This window comes from Oncorhynchus mykiss, chromosome 30 (assembly GCF_057628025.1).
Source record: "Oncorhynchus mykiss isolate SJ-2025 chromosome 30, ASM5762802v1, whole genome shotgun sequence".
Classification (NCBI taxonomy): Eukaryota; Metazoa; Chordata; class Actinopteri; order Salmoniformes; family Salmonidae; genus Oncorhynchus; species Oncorhynchus mykiss.
In genome coordinates this window covers 17,530,802-17,556,471 of record NC_143051.1, presented here as the reverse complement: position 1 = coordinate 17,556,471, position 25,670 = coordinate 17,530,802, and the positions used below count along the sequence as shown (strand labels likewise).

At 44.2% G+C, this 25,670-nt stretch overlaps 1 protein-coding gene across 1 annotated transcript; it reads right to left on the bottom strand.

Moving 5' to 3' along the window:
• Positions 1–516: 516 nt before the first annotated feature.
• On the bottom strand, positions 517–24,991 carry LOC110488037 (polypeptide N-acetylgalactosaminyltransferase 12). The gene is made up of 10 exons (XM_036971579.2): positions 24,052–24,991; positions 16,651–16,820; positions 15,787–15,976; positions 12,732–12,917; positions 12,412–12,529; positions 11,325–11,501; positions 7,862–7,993; positions 7,468–7,581; positions 4,654–4,812; positions 517–1,837 (listed from the first exon to the last, which is right to left on the bottom strand). The coding sequence occupies exons 1-10, from the start codon at positions 24,405–24,407 to the stop codon at positions 1,697–1,699; spliced, it is 1,743 nt and encodes a 580-aa protein (XP_036827474.1). The 5' UTR covers positions 24,408–24,991; the 3' UTR covers positions 517–1,696.
• Between the last annotated feature and the right edge of the window lie 679 nt (positions 24,992–25,670).

Here is a 25,670-nt window from a genome sequence, read left to right as displayed (position 1 = left end):
TCGCCCAATTGGCCTAAATTAACGTTTCTTATTCAATGCCAACAATCGCTGTCCTATTTGTTGTTGCAGGAAATAGAGTCAAGTGGAAACAAACTGAGTAAATATCTAATTTGACATTAATGTAATGAAATTAACAGACACATATATATATATATATATCGTTTTGGGTCATTCCACCAATTCGGCACCTTTTGATTTCACCTAAAGAGCACATGTTCATCTTCATAAAACACACGTTTTCCCATCTTAAGAGGTTAAATAAAAAAATTAATATAGTAAGTGCCTATTCAGTGGCAAATAAAGTAACAGGGTTGACAGTAACAAGGTTAACGATTTCTTCTTAAATCACCATCAATCCTGTTGTGACAGGGGGAATGAAAGCTTGTTCTGTGCAACAGGGGGTGACAGTTGAATGCAAGTTTAAAACAATTAAATAAAGATCTATGGGCAACAGGGTGGACGTTCTATAATCTACCCACTCAGTTTTCCACCACAAAACAATAGAAAATGGCCAGAAAGAGTAGAACCGGCTTTTTACTCTATGATTTGACAATTAGATGATCAAAAAAAGGTCATGGTTTCACCATATTAAAACAAGAGTTCTGTTCACAAAAGAGGGTTGACCTTACAATGAGGGACAGACGTAAATGCATCACTAATAAAAATGAACCATGCACACACGTCACTGAGCTGAGAGCATATTGGTTGGAGTGGGAAAAAGATCAGCACACAAGATGGAAGCTTTGCCGCCCTCTAGAGGTTGAGTCTGAGCTATCCAGCTGCAATGTAATGCAAGTAAGTACATACTGTCACTCTGTCAAGAACACTGCAATGCCAAAAACATCCACTACCAGGGGCAAAGACAATCTCCATTTTGAAGTAGTACATTTCCTTCTAAACTATTTGCTGTTCCCTCTTGATGACATGAATCCAACAGGGTCACCAGGAGGGAACAGCCAATGAAGTTGGAAGTCCCACCCAGTTGACTGCATTAAATTGGTGGAAGCTCTCAATGGTGTTGCCCATGCAAATACGACCTTTTGGGGCCTCTATCATTCTTTATGGGTGTACCCCTCATCCTCAAATGGGTGTTACCCCCTTGAAGTGAGTGGACACAGCCCTTAACCATTGAAAAACAAAACAAAAAAATAACTTAGTGTACTGTAAATCACTGTGGATAAGAAGATTACTTAAAATGACTTAAATGTAAATGTAAATAACAGCATGAACAATTGCAACAGTTGTCATTAAATCCCTGGATGTAAAACTGTGTTTGAAAACACAAACAATGTTAATAAAAATGAATAAAAAGATTGGAGAAGCAGATATGTGGTATGTGTTAATATCAAACGTTGTCGAGCAAGCACAAGGTTGTGCATAGATACAGGAGGTAAGATAGCGGTTCCTGCTTCGCCTGACTTGGGTAATATTCATTAGGGCACAACAATTCAAAACAGTGTGCAACAGAAAACAAAAACAAGTGATTCCAATTGCACTAATTCAATTAGTACCTCCCCGTTTCAGCAAGTTTTTTTCTGTTTAGTTCCTAGTGAAAACGACCCAGGCTATCTCCACAGCATAGGGACACTGGACCTGAGTATGGGTCTTGGGGCCTCCATCCCTCTCCCTCAACTACAGGATATGGGTTTGGTTGTTCCTCCACCCCAGTGTTAGAGATTTCGTCTGGCTCGCTCCACTATTCCCCCCTCTCCTCAAAGAACCACTTCTGGTTGGCGTGGTCCGAGCAGGGCCGCAGGGCGGGGGCACGGCTGCCGTTGTCCGACTTGTCCACGGCCTGGACACACTTCTGGGTCATCACGTGGTAAAGGGTGCCGTCCTATTGGAGAAGAGTGATTTAGAACATGTCACCTTTATTCATACAGGTTATTGAAATACAATCTGTTTTACAAGACAGACCAAATGGACCACTAGTATAGAGTAGCCCTTCAGGCCTGTTACCTAATGCTGGTCTTCATCCTTGCCTTCTAACCAGCTAATATCTAATCAAATCAAATGTTATTTGTCACATACACATGGTTAGCAGATGTTAATGCGAGTGTAGCGAAATGCTTGTGCTTCTAGTTCCGACAATGCAGTAATAACCAACAAGTAATCTAACTAACAATTCCAAAACTACTGTCTTATACACAGTGTAAGGGGATAAAGAATATGTACATAAGGATATATGAATGAGTGATGGTACAGAGCAGCATAGGCAAGATACAGTAGATGGTATCGAGTACAGTATATACATATGAGATGAGTATGTAAACAAAGTGGCATAGTTAAAGTGGCTAGTGATACATGTATTACATAAGGATACAGTCGATGATATAGAGTACAGTATATACGTATGCATATGAGATGAATAATGTAGGGTAAGTAACATTATATAAGGTAGCATTGTTTAAAGTGGCTAGTGATATAGTTACATCATTTCCCATCAATTCCCATTATTAAAGTGGCTGGAGTTGAGTCAGTGTCAGTGTGTTGGCAGCAGCCACTCAATGTTAGTGGTGGCTGTTTAACAGTCTGATGGCCTTGAGATAGAAGCTGTTTTTCAGTCTCTCGGTCCCAGCTTTGATGCACCTGTACTGACCTCGCCTTCTGGATGATAGCGGGGTGAACAGGCAGTGGCTCGGGTGGTTGATGTCCTTGATGATCTTTATGGCCTTCCTGTAACATCGGGTGGTGTAGGTGTCCTGGAGGGCAGGTAGTTTACCCCCGGTGATGCGTTGTGCAGACCTCACTACCCTCTGGAGAGCCTTACGGTTGTGGGCGGAGCAGTTGCCGTACCAGGCGGTGATACAGCCCGTCAGGATGCTCTCGATTGTGCATCTGTAGAAGTTTGTGAGTGCTTTTGGTGACAAGCCAAATTTCTTCAGCCTCCTGAGGTTGAAGAGGCGCTGCTGCGCCTTCTTCACAATGCTGTCTGTGTGAGTGGACCAATTCAGTTTGTCTGTGATGTGTATGCCGAGGAACTTAAAACTTGCTACCCTCTCCACTACTGTTCCATCGATGTGGATAGGGGGGTGTTCCCTCTGCTGTTTCCTGAAGTCCACAATCATCTCCTTAGTTTTGTTGACGTTGAGTGTGAGGTTATTTTCCTTAACACCACATCCGAGGGCCCTCACCTCCTCCCTGTAGGCCGTCTCGTCGTTGTTGGTAATCAAGCCTACCACTGTTGTGTCGTCCGCAAACTTGATGATTGAGATGGAGGCGTGCGTGACCTGAGCAACCAAGTGTGTGGACTCAATGATAAATGAGCACCAAAGGCATATTAACAGCAGTAGGACTGCATACAGCCCTGGAGGAGTGGAGTTGTGAACCACTGGTGTGTAGACTACATCCAGGAACACAAGAGACTACAGACATTACAGAGAGGGGAGCAGTGCAGTGTGAAAACAGCAATATCACAGTACATTGAAATCCTCATGTTTGAATATGGAGAGAGAGGGCCAAGAAATTGTCCCCCTGCTTTCTGTCGCTTGCTCTCTCTCCCTACCTCTCTTCCTTGCCCTCTCCATTTAGATAGAATGCTTTAGCTCCAGCTATATAGATGGCTACACTGAACACATAAACAACCAAGTAAGCACACCCAGACAATAGGCTACCTCAATGTTCTATGATCCATTGTGTACAAACTGCTACATCAAAGCTATCCAAAAGACATTATTAGATTATGTGACCTCTACTACTCCATAGAAAGACTATGGGGATTTGATTTACTAAAGTGATACCCGGTTGATTCTGTATCTGAAGGGAGTTAGAGTCTGTGGAGGCTAAGGCACTGGTGGGTGGGTGAGAAGGAGAGACATTTTATGAGAATGCTGAGAGAGAGAGAGCACTGACAGTGTGAAAATTTGAGAACTGTGAAAGAGAGAGAGATATCGCTGAGAGAGAACGAGAGAGATGAGAGCTGAGAGGGGAGGGGCTTAATGTCAGTGTTTGTCAAAGATTTCCTTTGAGCATGCTCTGAAGGCCTCGAGGCCGCTCGGACAAGAAACTCAACGTCACACACATAGAACACATGAGTGATTAGTGAAAACCAACATTTAGCTACACACTTCCTGTATAGGTCCATGTATGTTCCTCTGGGTGTTCCACAACGCACTCCACTCTCTTTTCTCCACCCTCTTCAGAGGAGGGTGGTGGGCGGAGATATAGGAGGACTGGTTCATTGTAATGGCTGAATGGTATTAAACATATGGTTTCCATGTGCTTGATACCCTTACATTAATTCCATTACAATGAGCCTGTCCTCGTATATCTAAAGCCTACGAGCCACCACTGTCCCTCTTTCTAAGCCACCCTTGTTCTCTCTGGCCCATAGTCTCACACTATCCCTCACCTTCTTTCTGTTACCAAAACCTCCCCTATTCTCAACCCTCCCCCAAACCACTTCCTCTGCTCCCAGTTTTCCTGTCCCACTTCCTTGTCGTTAAAGTCTGCATTTCCCTCCAAAAATTCCCATACTTCCCCCCCTCACCTCCATCCCATCCTACCCATTCACTTGAGGACAAGCTCTTGGCTGCGTCCCAAATGATACCCTATTGTCTAAACAGTGTAGAAAATAGGGTGCCATTTTGACCAGGGCCCTCATATATAGGGAATAGGTTACCATTTAGGATGCATAGTCCCTTTCCCCCTCACCTCTCTGAGGACAAACTTCTGGTCCTGTGGCACAGGCTGCCGGGGATTCTTGCACAGGTGCACAGTCAGGTAGGTGGAGACGGCGTCCCCCACAGCGCACCCTGCTGGGTCCCTGGTGTTATAGCGGATCTCACTTCTCTTACTGGAGTACTCAAAGAACTGCAGCAGGAGAGACGTAGGGTGAGACGCAGGGTGAGACCAGCAGAGTGTGGGCAATCTCGGCAGTGTAGTGTGAGTTTTGTTGTGTCCATTTCAGTTGCCAGTACAAAGTAAGGCACCCCAGTGGATACACAGAGGGGTGCTGAAATAACAATGCCTACTTGTAAGGGGCTCAATGTAGCCCACACTGGATATCACTTTTGTACAATACTCTCTTTATCCTTTGGGCGCAAAAATGATGTTTTACTGGTTCAACATACCAAACAAAGACTATTTAAGTTTAAGGTTGAGCGTGATGGTAACTGCTTTCATCACTATCCTTTCAGTCCAAATTCAAAAAGCAATTTTATACTTGTCAATGTAAATTATCATCTGAAGCCATGAGACAAACACTCTTTCCACTATCCACATGCTGTCTGCCAGGCCCAGTCAAAAGCCAAATAACCACTAAGCCATGAAAAGGCTATTGGCCATGAAAGCCCTGTGAGCATTGTTTACCATGACAGCTGTAAGCTAGCACACCAGTGTATGGACCACTACTTAATGTTGGACATGGAGAGTAAAGATGGAGTTATAACTACCTGGTTTTAAATGAAGGACAAGGAGAGTAAACATGGAGTTATAGCTACAGTTGCTAAGTTATAGCTAAGTTTACAAAGTTTACAAACAGCTTGGAAAATTCCAGAAAATGATGTCATGGCTTTAGAAGCTTCTGATAGGCTAATTGACATAATTTGAGTCAATTGGAGGTGTACCTGTGGATGTATTTCAAGGCCTACCTTCAAACCCAGTGCCTCTTCGCTTGACATCATGGGAAAATCAAAAGAAATCAGCCAAGGTTCATCCTTGGGAGCAATTTCCAAATGCAATTATACACACCATGGGACCACACAGCCGTCATACCGCTCAGGAAGGAGACGCGTTCTGTCTCAGAGATGAATGTACTTTGGTGCGAAAGGTGCAAATCAATCCCAGAAAAACAGCAAAGGACCTTGTGCTGAAGGGAACAGGTACAAAAGTATCTATATCCACTGTAAAATGAGTCCTATATTACATAACCTGAAAGGCCGCTCAGCAAGGAAGAAGCCACTGCTCCAAAACTGCCATAAAAAAGCCAGACTACAGTTTGCAACTGCACATGGGGACAAAGATCATAATTTTTGGAGAAATGTCCTCTGGTCTGATGCAACAAAAATAGAACTGTTTGGCCATAATGACCATTGTTATGTTTGGAGGAAAAAGGGGGAGGCCTGCAATCTGAAGAACACCATCCTAACCGTGAAGCACGGGGGTGGCAGCATCATGTTGTGGGGGTGCTTTGCTGCAGGAGGGACTGGTGCACTTCACAAAATAGATGGCATCATGAGGATGGAAAATTATGTGGATATATTGACGCAACATCTATAGACATCAGTCAGAAAGTTAAAGCTTGGTCGCAAATGGGTTTTCCAAATGGACACTGACCCCAAGCATACTTTCAAAGTTGTGGCAAAATGGCTTATGGACAACAAAGTCAAGGTATTGGAGTCGCCATCACAAAGCCCTGACCTCAATCCTATAGAAAATTTGTGGGCAGAACTGAAAAAGTGTGTGCTAGCAAGGGGGCCTACAAACCTGGCTCAGTTACACCAGCTCTGTCAGGAGGAATGGGCCAAAATTCACCCAACTTGTGGGAAGCTTGTGGAAGGCTACCTGAAACGTTAAACAATTTAAAGGCAATACTACCAAATACTAATTGAGTGTATGTAAACTTCTGACCCACTGAGAATGTGATGATAGAAATTAAAGCTGAAAAAAATCACTTGACTTATTCTGACATTTCACATTCTTTTTTAAATTATAAAAAAAAAAAAAATGTGTACCCCTTTTTTCTCCCCAATTTCGTGGTATCCAATTGCTGTAGTAGCTACTATCTTGTCTCATTGCTACAACTCCCGTACGGGCTCGGGAGAGACGAAGGCTGAATGTCATGCGTCCTCCGATACACAACCCAACCAGCCGTACTGCTTCTTAACACAGCGCGCATCCAACCCGGAAGCCAGCCGCACCAATGTGTCGGAGGCTACACCTGGCAACCTTGGCTAGCGCGCACTGCGCCCGGCCCGCCACAGGACAAGGAGATCCCTACCGACCAATCCCTCCCTAACCCGGACGACGCTAGGCCAATTGTGCGTCGCCCCACAGACCTCCCGGTCGCGGACGGTTACGACAGAGCCTGGGCGCGAACCCAGGGACTCTGCAGTACAGCGCCCTTAACCACTGCGCCACCCGGGAGGCCCATTTCACATTCTTAAAATAAAGTGGTGATCCTAACTGACCTAAAACAGGGAATTTTTACTTGGATTAAATGTCAGGAATTGTGAAAACTGAGTTTAAATGTATTTGGCTGTGTATGTGAACTTCCGACTTCAACTGTACCTGGTTTTAAATGAAGGACATGGAGAGTAAAGATGGAGCTATAGCTACCTGGTTTTAAATGAGGACATGGAGAGTAAAGATGGAGCTATGGCTACCTGGTTTTAAATGAGGACATGGAGAGTAAAGATGGAGCTATAGCTACCTGGTTTTAAATGAGGACATGGAGAGTAAAGATGGAGCTATAGCTACCTGGTTTTAAATGAAGGACATAGAGAGTAAAGATGGAGCTATAGCTACCTGGTTTTGTCCCATGCCATGACAGGGGTAGAGGATGATTCGGTGGCCCACCAGGTTATGGTCGTCAGGAGGATTGTAGTCAAAGCAGTAGCTGGACATGCCTCTGTTCTTCAGCTAGAGGGAAACAACATGCAGATGCCATTGGTATAGTACAGATATGAGTACGGGGAGTCAAGAAAAAGTTCAACATTGTCTATGATAACTGACGTTTGAGTGCACTATCCCTTTAATAAAAAAGGTTCATGTGGTGCCAATGTGAGGTTCATTAAGGCACACCGTAGTATAGGTAAACGATAACAAGCTTTTCTTACAGGACAAGTTCAGATAGTGTCGGTCTGTTTCCGTTTGCCAAATGAATTTGTCCCTGGAGTCAAAATGGCAGCATTCTCCTCACCATTCCAAACGTCCCAGGCCTGTCCTCAGGAACGTGGATATCAGGATAGATGTTCTCCAGGTACCACTTGAAGTCCTTACATCCTAACTGGGTCCTGAGCTTCCTCCTGTCTGTCACATCCCCAAAGGCCTCCTGACAACAACAACGGCACAAGAAACTTTAGTTCCACATTTCTTTCCAATCTATGGACTAGAGTCTTCTATAAGCATAGACAGGACTAGCCTGGGTACCAGTTATCACTCCACTCCTTGCCATGCTAAACATGACACAGAGTAGAATGTTAGAAAAACAGCTTCTGGATTTCAGGCTAAGACAGAACTTATTCTTTACCTGAAATGTAAACATTTTATTAGAAGGATTGTGCATCATAAAAGGGTATTTATTTTGAGCCAATGCTGATATGAGTTCAGAAATAAAATGTGAAACCGACTTCGTCTGTTTGAGTCTCTGGGTATATTGTGTGCAATGACAGACAACAGCACCATATATGGTTTTTCAAAATGTTTACATCTCTCTCTCACACACACACCACAAACCCATCACATACAGTACATTGACACATTACAAAAACAGACTTTTGCATCACACTCCTCTTCTGTTGCACACAACCCCAAATCACACATAATCACTTCCACCTGGCTGTGTACCACTGCATCCTGGTCACTATTGAAGGAGAGTTCACTCAAAACATGCATAATCATCACAGGGTGTGCTCTCTACTGCTCTGTATCTTGAAAACTTGACATGCAACATTTTGGGGGATTGTATTAACAGTGGACTAATAAACAAAATGCTAAATGCTAAACTTTTGTGTGTGATTGATCCCTTTAAGCAACCTCTCTAGGGTATGTGGGACGCTGGCGTCCCACCTGGCCAACATCCAGTGAGATTACAGAGCGCCACATTCAAATACAGAAATAGTCATTATAAAACTTCAGAAAACAAAACATATTTACATAGGTTTAAAGATTAACTTCTTGTGAATCCAACCACGGTGTCAGATTTTAAAAAAGCTTTACGGCGAAAGCATACCTTACGATTATTTGAGAACATAGCCCAGCAGACAAATCATTACAAACAGTAACCAGACAAGTAGAAGAATTACACAAGTCAGAAATAGAGATAAAATTAATCCTTTACCTTTGATGATCTTCATATGTTTGCACTCAGAAGACATTCATTTACTCAATAAATGTTCCTTTTGTTCGATAAAGTCTCTTTATATCCAAAAACCTCTGTTTTGTTTGCATGTTTTCTTCAGTAATCCACAGGCTCAAACGCATTCAAAACAGGCAGACAAAAAAAATCCAAATTGTATCCGTAAAGTTCATAGAAACATGTCAAACGATGTTTATATTCAATCCTCAGGTTGTTTTTAGCCTAAATGATCTATAATATTTCAACCGGACAATAACGTTGTCAATATAAAAAGGTAAACAAGAAAGGCACTCTCTTGGGATTGTGCATGAAAAAGCTCTGTGACACGATAGGGTCCACTCATTCAGACTGGTCTTACTCCCTCATTTATCAGAATACAAGCCTGAAACAATTTCTAAAGACTGTTGACATCTAGTGGAAGGCATAGGAACTGCAATTTGAGTCCTAAGTCAATGGATACTGAATGGCATAGAATAGAAAACTACAAAACTACTTCCTGAATGGATCTTTCTCAGATTTTCGCCTGCCAAATCAGTTCTGTTATACTCACATACACCATTTTAACAGTTTTGGAAACTTGAGATTGTTTTCTATCCAAATCCACCAGTTATATGCATATCATATCTTCTGGGCCCGAGTAGCAGGCCGTTTAATTTGGGCATGCTTTTCATACAAAGTTCCGAATGCTGCCCCCTACCCTAGAGCAGTTAACACAAATAAACTTTACAATCCACAGCACCATCCACAGCATTCTAATATCATCATCAGCATTTCTTAATTTCTGCGTGGTGGTTTACTGTGTTTTACCACTCCAGAGGGGTTGTTAGGTGTGAGCTATGGTCCACAGAGGAACATCTGTTTGGAGTCAAGCCCCTGTTGGAGGGGAGTGAGCAATGCCTCAGGATGATGGATGCGAGCGGCACGCCTGAACACAGCTCTAATTGGTTGCTCATCAATTTATTTAGACCCAAGAGAAGGAAGTGATCAGTCAAGCAGTTAAGCAGGAAATCTGGGAACACTACAACCTGAATGTCTGGAAAACCAAGGAATTTTGGTAAAGTAGGGACATTTTGCAATCCTACTCACTTCTGCTACAAGTAGTGATAGGCAGGTTTCAACTGGTGTGAATTAAAAGTTGAACAGGAAATAACAAGTACATACTGAGAGATATTAGAAAACATCACATTGCTTGACAAAAGCTTTATCAACACGAGTCACTAGATTCTTGAGAGCAATTGTCTCTCATATTGTGTACTACTGAAAAGGGCAGAATGGCATATTCCCCTTCTGAATAACAGGCAGAAGATGTTCTATTACATTTGACTTCTGTTAGTAAACCTCCAACAAACAGAGCAGAGAGAGAGGGAGATAAGAATATTGGAGAGAGAGACAGTGAAAGAGAACAAGAGGAGAGAGAAAGAAAGAGAACGAAAGAGCTAGAGAAAGAGAGCGGAGAGAGAAAGAAAGAGAGAGCGAAAGAGCTAGAGAAAGAGAGATGTGGCAGAGGAAGAGAAAGACAAAGCGATAGTGGGTCGTCAGAAAAAGACAGAGGAAACAAGAGACTGAGTGAGGGAGAGAGAGAGAGAGAATGGGTGTTTGTGGAGCGGATAGTGTTCTGCCTGGCACTTCTCACTTGGCAGTTGGCACATCCACCTCCTCTCAGAGAGATGAGTGGCATCTGATCTGTGTTCAGTCCAGAAGGCCATTCCCTTTAATGACACACACTGGCAGCCTGGTACCCTGGCAGGCCTCGGTTCAAACACTTTTAGCGTTTGCTTTAGCCTCCTTCAAGTGCCAGATGGGCAGCCTTTGCACTTTTGCAACTATTTTGTTGGTTTCATTGTGACACCTCAGCTGGGCTTGATTGAGCTATATGTAAACATGTTCTTTTATTTGAACCTGTTGGTAACCTGGCACTTGGGTTTTCCCGGGACGGAGCGTCTCTGACTCACTGAGCTGTGCCTCTCGATGGTAATCTCACACCTTACGGAGTGTCCCCTCGGGTGTCCCCTACGTCCTTATGCATCACAAGTGACACTCAATCAGGAGAGCATTTACAGAGCAGCCCGCGGGGAGCGGTGTGTCTCCTCAGAGGTGAAAAGATGTGATTAATCAATCATTCTGATAGGCCTCTAGTCTACAGTCAGGGAAAGACATGAGTGCATTTGATCAATACTTTTAAAGCTGCGCATGCGTGCAAAATATTACCACCTCCCCTACAGATCCTAACCAACAATCTCAGCACCATAAACTTTCAAACTCTGCAGTCACACATTTTTCTATTCCCTGTTCAGGGCTGGCCTACCAGGCGAGCGTGGGGGTTACGGTGGTAGTACAACTCCTTGTACTCGTCCATCCAGACCTCGGCAGCACGCACGCTGTTGGCCAGGGCCTTGCTCCGCGAGTAGGGGGCCTTCTTGGGGAAGATGTGGCCCACGTGGGAGCAGGGGTGGATCTCCAGGCTGCCCCCACACTGCCAGATCTAAATAACAACAACAGCAGGAGCAACATGAGAACATTATTAGCTACACACCATGATTCAATCAGGCAGCACAATGAACAGCCTTGTGTGTCTTTTTAAAATGGGATGGAGTTCGGTTGTGGCGGTTTTGTTTTCTATCCCACAGGAAGTAACATAATCAAGAAAAACATGAGCTCTATGCTGGTTTAAATTCTTCAAAATGTGCAACTTTATTGACTGTGAGAAATGTTGGTCCCGAGTTCTTTAACGTGATTTTGATTAGGTGAATCCAGGTGAAAGCTATGATCCCTGATTGATGTCACTTGTTAAATCCACTTCAATCAGTGTGGATGAAAGGGAGGAAACAGGTTAAAGAAGGATTTTTAAGTCTTGAGACAATTGAGATATGGATTGTGTGTATGTTTTTTTCCACTCAACAGTTTCCTGTGTGTATGGTCCACCACCCAGAGGACATCCAGCCAACTTGACACAACTTTGGGAAGCATTGAAGTCAACATGGGCCAGCATCCCTGTGCAACTCAATATTAGGAAGGTGTTCTTAATGTTTTGTAAAACTCAGTGTATAGTGAATCACCACACATATTTCACAATGATATGGTGACCATCCGTTACAGGATTCCTGTGAGTTTTTAACTTATGACAGCAATGTCAGAAAGAAGCCATGGATAAACAGCATAGAGTCCTGCAAACACACACGTATCACACAAAGTACACACAGATCACAATTTTCTTACACACACAAAGTCCACACACACTATCTCACACACACTGTCGCTCACACACACTCTTACCTACTCACTCACTCACTCACTCACTCACTCACTTACTTACACACACACACACACACACACACACTTTGTTGCTCAGACACTATGCTCACAAACTCTCTCTCTCTCTCACTCACACTCACCCTGAATGAGAACTCTAGGTTCTCTCCTCCCCACACCTCCATGCCTGTGTCATACGTGCCCAGGTAATGGAAATAGTTCTTACTGACAGCAAACAGCCCTCCAGCCATAGTAGGAGACCTGAGACCAAAACACACACAGCTTACAGAGCAGATCTTGAAAACTTGTTGCATAATTATCATCAATTATACAGTATATGGTGTTTATAACAATTGTTGATCTCTAATAATATGCATGTCATTTTAAAGTACATCTTGATAGTTCATTTAGGATTGGACCATTTTCCACTCCGATACACTGGGGATTTTAGGGTACCACAGACCTGATGACATCGATGGCAGAGCGTCTGTGCTTCTGCTCGTACTCTGGCACCAGGTGCCAGGTGAAGACCAGCCGCCAATCAAATCCTCCGATATGGGGTTCCCTAGAGTTGCCTAGATACTGAAAAGTGTTCCAGTCAATGACATCGATGACGGGACAGACCACAGCCGATGGCTTCTCCTTTATCCTGGGAGGAAAAGGAGAAGAATGCAGAAGTAAACACGGGAGGTTGCAGTGTAACAGGGTTATAACAGGGTTATAACAGGGTTGGCTGCAGGCAGCAAGGGGTTGCAGTATACCAGGGTTATAACAGGGTTATAACAGGGTTGGCTGCAGGTAGCAAGGGGTTGCAGTATAACAGGGTTATAACAGGGTTGGCTGCAGGTAGCAAGGGGTTGCAGTATAACAGGGTTATAACAGGGTTGGCTGCAGGTAGCAAGGGGTTGCAGTATAACAGGGTTATAACAGGGTTGGCTGCAGGTAGCAAGGGGTTGCAGTATAACAGGGTTATAACAGGGTTGGCTGCACGTAGCAAGGGGTTGCAGTATAACAGGGTTATAACAGGGTTATAACAGGGTTGGCTGCAGGTAGCAAGGGGTTACAGTTAAACAGGGTTATAACAGGGTTGGTGGCAGGCAGCAGGGGGTTGCAGTATAACAGGGTTTTAACAGGATAATAACAGGGTTGGGCAGCAGGTAGCAGGGGTTCACCCTAAAACAGGGTTACAACAGGGTTATAACAGGGTTGGGCAGCAGGTAGCAGGGGTTCACCCTATAACAGGGTTATAACAGGGTTATAACAGGGTTGACGGCAGGTAGCAGGGGTTCACCCTATAACAGGGTTATAACAGGATAATAACAGGGTTGGGCAGCAGGTAGCAGGGGTTCACCCTATAACAGGGTTATAACAAGGTTGGCGACAGGTAGCAAGGGGTTGCAGTATAACAGTGTTATAACAGGGTTGGGCGACAGGTAGCAGGGGGTTGCAGTTTAACAGGGTTAAAACAGGGTTGGCGACGGGTAGCAGGGGGTTGCAGTATAACAGGGTTATAACAGGTTTATAACAGGGTTGGCGACAGGAAGCAGGGGGTCACCCTATAACAGGGTTATAACAGGATTATAACAGAGTTGGCTGCAGGTAACAAGGGGTTGCAGTATAACAGTGTTATAACAGGGTTGGGTGACAGGTAGCGGGGGTTGCAGTTTAACAGGGTTATAACAGGGTTGGCGACAAGTAGCAGGGGGTTGCAGTATAACAGGGTTATAACAGGTTTATAACAGGGTTGGCGACAGGAAGCAGGGGGTCACCCTATAACAGGGTTATAACAGGTTTATAACAGGGTTGGCGGCAGGTAGCAGGGGGTTGCAGTATAACAGGGTTATAACAGGGTTGGCTACAGGTAACAAGGTGTTGCAGTATAACAGGGTTATAACAGGGTTGGCTGCAGGTAGCAAGGGGTTGCAGTATAACAGGGTTATAACAGGGTTGGCTGCAGGTAGCAAGGGGTTGCAGTACAACAGGGTTATAACAGGGTTATAACAGGGTTGGCTGCAGGTAGCAAGGGGTTGCAGTATAACAGGGTCATAACAGGGTTATAACAGGGTTGGTGGCAGGCAGCAGGAGGTTGCAGTATAACAGTGTTATAACAGGGTTGGGCGACAGGTAGCAGGGGGTTGCAGTATAACAGGGTTATAACAGTTTTATAACAGGGTTGGCGACAGGTAGCAGGGGGTCACCCTATAACAGGGTTATAACAGGTTTATAACAGGGTTGTCGGCAGGTAGCAGGGGGTTGCAGTGCAACAGGGTTATAACAGGGTTGGCTACAGGTAACAAGGTGTTGCAGTATAACAGGGTTATAACAGGGTTGGCTGCAGGTAGCAAGGGGTTGCATTATAACAGGGTTATAACAGGGTTGGCTGCAGGTAGCAAGGGGTTGCAGTATAACAGGGTTATAACAGGGTTGGCTGCAGGTAGCAAGGGGTTGCAGTATAACATGGTTATAACAGGGTTATAACAGGGTTGGTGGCAGGCAGCAGGGGGTTGCAGTATAACAGGGTTATAACAGGATAATAACAGGGTTAGGTAGCAGGGGTTCACCCTATAACAGGGTTATAACAGGGTTTTAACAGGGTTGGTGGCAGGCAGCAGGGGGTTGCAGTATAACAGGGTTATAACAGGATAGTAACAGGGTTGGGCAGCAAGTAGCAGGGGTTCACCCTATAACAGGGTTATAACAGGGTTGGCGGCAGGTAGCAGGGGTTCACCCTATAACAGGGTTATAACAGGATAATAGCAGGGTTGGGCAGCAGGTAGCAGGGGTTCACCCTATAACAGGGTTATAACAGGGTTGGCGGCAGGTAGCAGGGGGTCACCCTATAACAGGGTTATAACAGGGTTATAACAGGATTATAACAGGGTTGGGCGACAGGTAGCAGGGGGTTGCAGTATAACAGGGTTATAACAGGGTTGGCGACAGGTAGCAGGGGGTCACCCTATAACAGGGTTATAACAGGTTTATAACAGGGTTGGCGGCAGGTAGCAGGGGGTTGCAGTATAACAGGGTTATAACAGGGTTGGCGACAGGTAGCAGGGGGTTGCAGTATAACAGGGTTATAACAGGGTTATAACAGGCTTGGCGACAGGTAGCAAGGGGTTGCAGTATAACAGGGTTATAACAGGGTTGGCGGCAGGTTGCAGGGGGTTGCAGTATAACAGAGTTATAACAGGGTTATAACAGGCTTGGCTGCAGGCAGCAGGGGGTTGCAGTATAACAGGGTTATAACAGGGTTACAACAGGCTTGGCGGCAGGCGGCAGGGGGTTGCAGTATAACAAGAAATATTTAACCTTTATTTAAGTAGGTAGGATTACAGGTTTGGGATTGGTGAAAAAGAGGATCGGTGGGGAAAATAGTTCATGTAGCTATACATATCCACAGCAGCATGATACGTACAACTGCAAGGTAGAATGAATGGAGGGAGGCACTACTGTACTACAGTCCCACAATTAGACTGAAGAAGAGCAGTCTTCACCTAGCCTGCTATGGGGTTTCTCACCTGTGGAGCAGGGGCTCCAGCCAGCCCTCGTGACATTCACAGTGGCAGTCCAGGAAGGTCAGCACGTCACCCGTGGCAATGGAGGCCCCCAGGAGCCTGGCCCGTACCAGGCCCTCCCTCTTCCTGGCCCGGATCAGACGCACCTTCTTCAAGCTGGAGATGTAGTTTTCCAACGGCTCCTTCAAATGAGCTGCGGTGGAACAAAAAGGGCTGTTTACATTTCATGATTGATGGAAAGCAAGATTGTACATTTCCTCGACTGACAAAGAAATGTAGGTATGTGTTATGTTACCACAGCGTGGTTCAGCTAATAGGTGTGCCTGAACTTTGTGGTTAATTGGTAATTAATTAAATAATACAACCAACTGCTTGACAGAAATCTTATAAAATATTTCCAGTGACTCACTTGGCCAATACTTCGTCATGAGAGGGTTAAATAGTGACCGATGGGCAAGGCTGCATGTTTACCAACTGGCATTCAAAATGATTTAAATGTATTCAATGGGATAGTTCACTCAAAAACTGTATTTTGTATTTTGTTCATTAGTCTACAAAAAACGTTGCATGTCAGAAGTCAAATTTTCAAGAAAGAGCACTTTCAGTACAGAGCAAAAACTGTGCACTACACCTGTGACCTTAACATATTGAATGTCATATTCATCAGATATTGTCTCTCATTTGCTTTGGCAGGCAGAATGGCATATCATGTCTACTCTAGCCAAGCCTGTCTGTCCATCAGGGTCTCAGAGTAGGAGTGCTGATCTAGGATTTTGGCTTTTAAATCACAATTAGCACAAATTGCATGGACAGGGGGGACCTGATCCTAGATCAGCACATGCAGGCCATGTATGTCTATGATTGTACCTCTGTCACTATAGTCGTCCACCAGCACCACCTCTCGTAGCAGTAAGTTAGGTGATGTCTCCAGGACACTGTGGACAGTGCGTAGCAGCGTGGACCACGCCTCGTTGTAGAAGGCAATCACCACTGAGGTAGATGGCAACCTCCTGTAGTCATACTTCAGGTCCTTACAACTGGAGAAGAGAGAAACATATCACTTGTTATAGATCTGTAGCCTGATCTCAGACCCGTTTGTGCCATCATGCCACTCATTGGCACTCAATGTTTGAGAATGGCGCTGGAGGGGATGGCTGCCGTTTTATGGGCTCCCAACCAACTGTGCTACAGTAGTAACCCACCTCCCACCTCTATTCTACTGGCCAACTTGTAATCACTGGAAAATAAACTGGATGATCTTCGTTCGAGAATATCCTACCAACGGGGCATTAAAAACTGTAATATCTTATGTTTCACCGAATTGCGGCTGAACGACGACATGGATGATGTACAGTTGGCTGGGTTTTCCGTTAATCGGCCGGACAGAACAGCTACGTCTGGTAAGATAAGGCGTGGGGTGTGTTTCTTTGTCAATAACAGCTGGTGCACGGAGTCTAATAGTAAGGAAGTCTCGAGGTATTGCTCGCACCTCATGATAAGCTGTAGACCACACTATCTACAGAGAGGGTTTTCATTTATATTTTTCGTAGCCGTCTATTTACCATCACAAACCAATGCTGGCACTAAGACCACACTCAACAAGTTGTATGAGGCCATAAACAAACATCCAGAAGTGGCGCGCCTAGTGGCCGGGGACTTTAATACAGGCAAACTTAAATCCGTTTTACCTCATTTCTACCAGCATGCCACGTGTGCAACCAAAAGGAAAAAACTCTAGACCACCTTTACTCCACACACAAAGACACATATAAAGCTCTCCCTCGCCCTCCATTTAGCAAATCTGACCATAATTCTATCCTCCTGATTCCTGCTTACAAGTGGAAAAAAACTACTAAAGCAGGAAGTACCAGTGACTCGCTCAATACGGAAGTGGTCAGAAGACGCAGATGCTACGCTACAGGACTATTTTGCTAGCACAGACTGGAATATGTTCCAATGGCATTGAGGAGTATACCACCTCAGTCACCGGCTTCATCAATAAGTTTCATCGATGACGTCGTCCCACAGTGACCGTATGTACATATCTCAACCAGAAGCCATGGATTACAGGCAACATCCGCACCGAGCTAAAGGCTAGAGCTGCCGCTTTCAAGGGGTCGGACACTAATCCGGACGCTTACAAGAAATCCCGCTATGACCTCAGACGAACCATCAAACAGCCTTCAATACAGGACTAAAATTGAATCCTATAGATTACAGATTACCAGGACATGTACTCATAGCATGCGCGGACCAACTGGGAAGAGTCTTCAACCTCTCCCTGACCAAGTCTGAAATACCTACATGTTTCAAGCATACCACCATAGTCCCTGCACCCAAGAAAGTGAGTAACCTGCCTGAGAATGCTGTTCATTGACTACAGCTCAGTGTTCAACACCATAGTGCCAACAAAGCTCATCACTACGCTTAGGACCCTGGGACTAAACACCTCCCCCTGCAACTGGATGCTAGACTTCCTGACGGGCCACCCCAGGCAGTAAGGGTAGGCAACAACACATCTGCCACACTGATCCTCAACATGGGGTTCCCTCAGGGGTGCGTGCTTAGTCCCTCCAGTTTACCCTGTTCACCCATGACTGCGTGGCCAAGCACAACTCCAACACCATCATTAAGTTTGCTGACGACACAAAAGTGGTAGGCTTGATCACCGACAACGATGAGACAGCCTATAGGGAAAAGGTCAGAGACCTGGCAGTGTGGTGCCAGGACAACAACCTTTCCCTTGACGTGAGCAAGACAAAGGAGCTGATCGTGGACTACAAGAAAAAGAGGGCCGAACAGGCCCCCATTCACATCGACGAGGCTGTAGTGGAGCAGGTCAAAAGATTCAAGTTCCTTGGTATCCACATCACCAACAAACTATCATGGTCCAAACACTATAAGACAGTCACGAAGAGGTCACAACAACAGCTTTTCCCGTCAGGAGACTGAAAAGATTTGGCATGGGTCCCCAGATCCTCAAAACGTTATACAGCTGAACCCCTGAGGGCATACTGACCGGTTGCATCACCGCCTGGTATGGCAACTGCGGCAACTGCTAGTCATCCGACCGTAAGGCGCTATAGAGGTTAGTGCGTACGGCTCAGTACAACACTGGGGCCAAGCTTCCTGCCATGCAGGACCTCTATACTAGGCAGTGTCAGAGTAAGGCCCAAAGAATTGTCAAAGACTCCAGTCACCCTAGTCATAGACTGTTCTCTCTGCTACCGCACGGCAAGCGGTACTGGAGTGCCAAGTCTAGGTCCAAAAGGCTCCTTAACAGCTTCTACCCCCAAGCCATAAGACTGCTGAACAATTAATTACTCAAATGGCCACCCGGACTATTTACATTGACACCTCCCCCCTTTGTTTTTACACTGCTGCGTCTCGCTGTTTATTATCTATGCATAGTCACTTTACCCCTACCTAGATGTACAAATTACCTAGACTAACCTGTACCCCTGCACATTGACTCTGTACCGGTACTCCCTGTATACAGCCTCGTTATTGTTATTTTATTGTGTTACTTTTTATACATTTTTTAACTTTAGTTTATTTAGTAAATATTCTCTTAACTCTTTCTTGAACTGCATTGTTGGTTAAGGGCTCGTAAGTAAGCATTTCACAGTAAGGTTGTATTTGGCGCATGTGACAAATACAATTTCATTTGATTGTCATTGGCATGACAAGGAGTGGAATTAGAGCACAAACATTGCTGGTACCAAAGATAATAGATCTGGGCCAGTATTCAAAGTGTTTAAAGCTGAAATTAGACAGACAACTCAATTCTGATCTTTTCACATCAGATTGTTTTCAGAGCTGATCTTATTGGTCAAAAGACCAACATTTCTTTAAACTGAAATATCACATTTACATAATTATTCAGACCATTTACTCAGTACTTTGTTAAAGCACCTTAGGCAGCGATTACAGCCTTGAGTCTTCTTGGGTATGACGCTACAAGCTTGGCGGGGTGGCAGGGTAGCCTAGTGGTTAGAGAGTTGGACTAGTAACCGGAAGGTTGCAAGTTCAAAACCCTGAGCTGACAAGGTACAAATCTGTTGTTCTGCCCCTGAACAGGCAGTTAACCCACTGTTCCTAGGCCGTTATTGAAAATAAGAATTTGTAGGGCTGAACAGGCCCCCATTCACATCGATGAGGCTGTAGTGGAGCAGGTCGAGGGATTCAAGTTCCTTGGTATCCACATCACCAACAAACTATCATGGTCCAAACACTCCAAGACAGTCACGAAAAGGTCACAACAACACCTTTCCCCTCAGGAGACGTCAGCCTAGTTAAATAAAGGTAAAATCAATTTTAAAAACACCTGTATTTGGGGAGTTTCTCCCATTCTTCTCTGCAAATACTCTTAAGTCTGGTTGGATGAGGAGCGTCGCTGCACAGCTATTTCCGGGTCTCCGCAGAGATGTTTGATTGGGCTCTGGATGGGCCACTCAAACTTGTCCCGAAGCCACTCCTGCATTGTCTTGGCAGTGTGCTTAGGGTCGTTGTCCTATTGGAAGGTGAACCTTCGCTCCAGTCTGAGGTTCTGAGCACTCTGGAGCAGGTTTTCATCAAGGATCTCTCTGTACTTTGCTCCGTTCATCTCTCCCTCGATCCTGACTAGTCTCCCAGTCCTTGCCACTGAAAAATATCCCCACAGCATGATGTTGCCACCACCCTGCTTCACCGTAGGGATGGTGCCAGGTTACCTCCAGACGTGACACTTGGCATTCAGCCAAAGAGTTTAAGAATCTTGGATTCATCAGACCAGAGAATCTTGGTTCTCATGGTCTGAGAGTCTTTAGGTGCCTTTTGGCAACTCCAAGCGGGCTGTCATATGCCTTTTACTGAGGAGTGGCTTCAGTCTGGCCACTCTACCATAAAGGCCTGATTGGTGGAGTGCTGCAGAGGTCGTTGTCCTTCTGGAAGGTTCTCCCATCTCCACAGAAGAACTGTGGATCTCTGTCAGTGACCATCGGGTTCTTGGTCACCTCCATGACTAAGTCCCTTCTCCCCCAATTGCTGAGTTTGGCCGGGCGACCAGCTCTAGGAAGAGTTTTGCTGGTTCCAGACTTCAAGGATAAAGTGGAGCAGAGGTTCTGTACAAGCAATCCAAAACAAGCATTAAAGACGAATGTAAACAAATATGTGACGGCATCCCCAAATCCTCTCCTGTCCAGATAACAAAGAACGAGGGGGCCTCTTGCTTGTCAAATATTAAGCCACACAAAGCACCGGGCCCAGGAGGACTACGGGGTAAAGTACTAAAGGTCTGCGCCGACCAACTGAAGGGAGTTTTCACACGACTGTTTCAACTCCTGCTGAGCACATGAACAGTGCCAAACTCCTGGAAGGTGTCGACCATTGTACCGGTGCCTAAGAAGTCAGGGGCCAAATCACCAAATTACTTTTAACCTGTTGCTCTCACGTCCCTTTTGACCAAATACATGGAAAGGGTTGTTAGTAAGCACCTTACCCTGTCCATAGCAGATCAACTGGACCCATTACAGTTTGCCTCTAAGGCATAGAGGGGGACTGAAGATGCCACCCTGACCTTGGGGAAAATGGTGGCAAGTCACCTTCAACATGCAAAATCATATGCACACATTTTATTTACTTATTTTAGTTCAGCTTTAAAGACAATGCAAATACACACACTGCTGAAACGACTACTGGACCTGAATGTCAACGGAGGCCTTGCAGGTTGGATCAAGGACTTCATGAATGGGGCCCTCTCTGATGAACTGACCCTGAACACAGGGGCGCCCCAGGGGTGTGTCCTTTCACCGTTGTTGTTCTCTATCTACACTAATGAAATTAAGACCCAAGGAAACAATGTGAGCCTTTTCAAGTACGCGGATGACATGGCTCTGGTAGGACTATTTTTGAAAGATGCTACGTCAGATGGGGACAGCTATTTAAAACAGAACAACAACTTTCAAGAATGGTGCCGGTCAAGTGCCCTCCACATCAATGTGGAAAAGACAAAGGAGCTGATCATCAATAGAAAGAACTTACCAATATCCCAACCACTCTCTCTGAATGACCAACCAGAGGAGGTGGTTGAGTGTTTAAAATACCTAGGGACACAAATTGATAACAAGCTGAGTTTACAGACTGTATTTTTTTCAAAGCAAGCCAGCGCCTATTTTTAATCAGGAAATAGAAGGGGTTTGGGGTCAGCCAGGATGTTCTGGAGCTACAACAGCTTGGTGGAGAGCAGCTTGGTGGACAGCAGCTTGGTGGAGAGCATCCTCACGTTCAATATGACAGTCTGGTATGGTAATCTGAGCTGGTAGAGAGCATCCTCACGTTCAATGTGACAGTCTGGTATGGTAATCTGAGCTGGTGGAGAGCATCCTCACGTTCAATGTAACAGTCTGGTATGGTAATCTGAGTGTGAGGAGCAAAAGCAAACTGACCAGAATAGCAAACACAGCCAGAAAAGTAATTGGTCGACCATAGGCACATTTGAGCATTCTGTTCCACAAGGCAACCAAAAAGAAGGCACTGACTGTCGTTGGCGACCCCTCCCACCCTCAGTTCAAGAGGCTTCCCTCTGGCCGGCGCTTCAGAAGGCCCACGGTCAAGCAGAACGTGTTCTAACATTCATTCGTTCCTTGTGCTGTTGGACTACTAAATGCAAAGTAAATTGTATCAGTATATGTACTGACCTATCTAGTGCAGTTGGCACAGTGATCAGTTGTGAGTGAATGTATTCATGTCCTCTATGTTGTTAGTGTATGCAACATGATGGACTGACTGGTTTAAATGTGTCTGATGTGAGAATGTATGTGTTTGTGATCCTTTTAATGGAAGGTGATGCCAAAGAAACATTTCCATCCTGGATGGACAATAAAGTTTTATTCTATTCTATTCTATGATGAGGTCCAGTTGTGCGTAACGATGGGGAGCAGGTGTGCATAATGATGGTTGCCGGGGGCGGTGATTAGTAGATCCGGCGACGTCGAGCACCGAAACGGTTACATTACCTGCAGCATGGTCAAGCAAGTTAAAGTTTCCAACATTTTTAGACTACTAAACAACTATTGATTTAGAACCATGGAGAGTTACCTCAAGTCACAAAGAAAACAGGAGCTGCCGCCACTATTCCAGCCTCATTTCAACATCTCAACAAATCACCTATACTTAGTCTAATACAATGACAACTAAAAGGTATAAAAAACAATTTAGTCCAATCAATGTAAGCTAAATATGATGTGGCTGTCCATGGTTCTAATTTATGCGTGTGCGTGCAACAGGTAGAAAAAACATGTTGACTCACCCTACTAGTAGAGAAACGCCAATGACATCATCCTCTTTCATGTTGACGAAACGGTCTATGACTCTGTCATACAGTACATTATTTATTTTTTTGTCCTTGGCTATCTGGCTAAAATGCTGGCTTGCTAGCCTAACTTCCTTTCATGGGCAACTTTAGCTAGTTAACATTAGCCTTCTACATCTAGCTAGATATTGAACTTCCATCCTCTCAGTCCAGGGGCACAACAATGTATGAATTTATGTTTGGATCAGAATCGCTGTTATTGTCATTGGCCAGTACGGAGAACTAAGTAAAACTACAAGTCCAAATTCCTAACTTTAGTTAGCTAACTAACTAGCCAAGGGAGGACAACAACACAATGAGATGCAATAATTCAAGTTGTTTCTGTCAATGATGTATTTATCTCGATGCGATGCGATAGGAGTGAAGCCAAATCCAAACACTTTTTTTTGGTGCACCAGGACCATTCACAGATGAGCTCACTCAGTTTAGCTCAACGCTGATTAGCTATTATTTTATTCTTTTTTTTAAACATGGGAGAGCAAATGTTTGCTGGCTTCCCTTACATTCAATGCTATGAATTGAAGGAAAATTATGAAAAGACAAAAGATAAATAATTGTATATGTTTTTTTGGTGGGGGGGGGGGCTGGCTTCCCGTGGTATCCATGAATGCACACCACTGACAGTTCAAAATGCTTGGATATGTTTCACATAGATTTAACGACAATGATTATGTCTAGATTGCTGAAAAAAATCTGTTTCAGGTGTTTGATAAATGAAAATTCTAGCTTCCCTCGAGACCGCCCCCCTCATATTTTTCCGCTCAGATTTTTGGGGTGCATGTTGCCCCTGAGGGTAGGTCTGTACAACACTTACTTGGTCAGTCATATTTTTGAAAATCTTTATAACACTCTTACATCACAAGACGAATGCTGGAAAAAGATCATGAACAGCACACTGAAACTCACTGTCAACTTACAGAGGATTCCATCTTTCAGGTAGGCTGCGGTGGAGAGATATCATATCACTCACATAGGTATTAATCTGGTGCTTCTTAATACTATCCTCTTCTTTTTTCTTCTCCTCTCCAACGAGGTTCAATTTGACAGCTCTGCCCAGTTCTCCTAAGGCATTTAAATCCAACGGCGGTTTGTCATAAACAGGCTTTTTAAGCAATTCATTTTCAATATCTTGCTCAATGGGAACTTCTCTTAAACTTGTTCCACCTATGTCACCTGGATTATTATGCCTGTTAAAAATATAATATCCCACTATAGAAGCCCCGAACAGGCAAACGATCAACTCTGACCGATTCCTTCCCATGCAACGTGCCATCGTGTCTCCCTTCCTCACGGGAAGTTTTCATGCCCCGTGGGCTACAACAGCACAATGCAAGTGCATGACCAAACCAGGGGTGTAAAATATTAGTCCAAAAAATTGCGTTTAGCAACGAAAACGATAGTTTCTATTGGACAAATTAATGTTTGTCCCGCCCCTTTATGTTCCTTTTGCTTCCGTTTGAGAACGTTTTGCAACACAATCGTCTTAATGAATATGCCACAGATCAACGAAACAAAAACAACAACAAAAACACAGAAAATGTGGTGCTGATAACTTTTCTCATTGTAAGAGTCCTCCTCCTATTTTGATTGAATCAACTTTTTATATCAAACACGCTAGGCTACTTAAAGTTGATCAACTGTGTTGACCGAATTTGAATAATCAAACAAGTGTCACATTTCCCAACGCTCTTTTCCGTTATCCAGGGATCCAGCACTTGGTCAAAGTTTATTGAAACAACTCTTCTCCATTAACCTACGTGATGTTAAAGAAGGATTTGCCCGATTAGATGAGCTATTTTGATGGATTAGCAGTAGCACCCAGAGAAAATGATCCAGGTAAAATCAAAGAGCCTTATCTGGAATGGAATTAAAAGGAACAGAGTCGAAACATGTGGTTTCCATATGTTTGATGGGTTTGATACTGTTGCATTTATTCCATTCCAACCATTACAATGATCCCGTACTCCTATAGCTCATCCCACCAGTCTCCACTGACAACTGTGTTTCCGATCAAGCTGCACACAATCGATCTAGTCACTGTAATCTTTCTCAAGTGTCATGAGTTGTACAGAACTGCAAAAGAAACATTTTTTTTTCAGTGTAACAATCTTACAGCAGTTTCGTTTCGATTCCCCTTACATAATTCTACAAATAAAATAAACATTTGTTTTAAGTTTTAATGTTATGTGCACAGTAAACCCAACAATGAAGTAATCAATATGTAGTACTAAAAACAACATAAGGTAGAACAAAAATAAGAAATAAGAACATGAAAAAGTAAGACAGGGTCAGTTCCAATACAATATTTACAATGTGTAGGGATACTGGAGTGATGGAGGTAGTAATAAAGTGACTAGGCATCAGGATATATGATAAACAGAGTAGCAGCAGCATAAATTAACATTTGATGTTTGTGTGTGTAGAGTCAGTATAAATGTGTGTGCGTGTTATTTTTGTGTTGGAGAGTCAGTGTGTGTGTGTGTAGAAACAATGCAAAAATAAAAATAAATACAAGGGTCAACTCAGATTTTGTTAG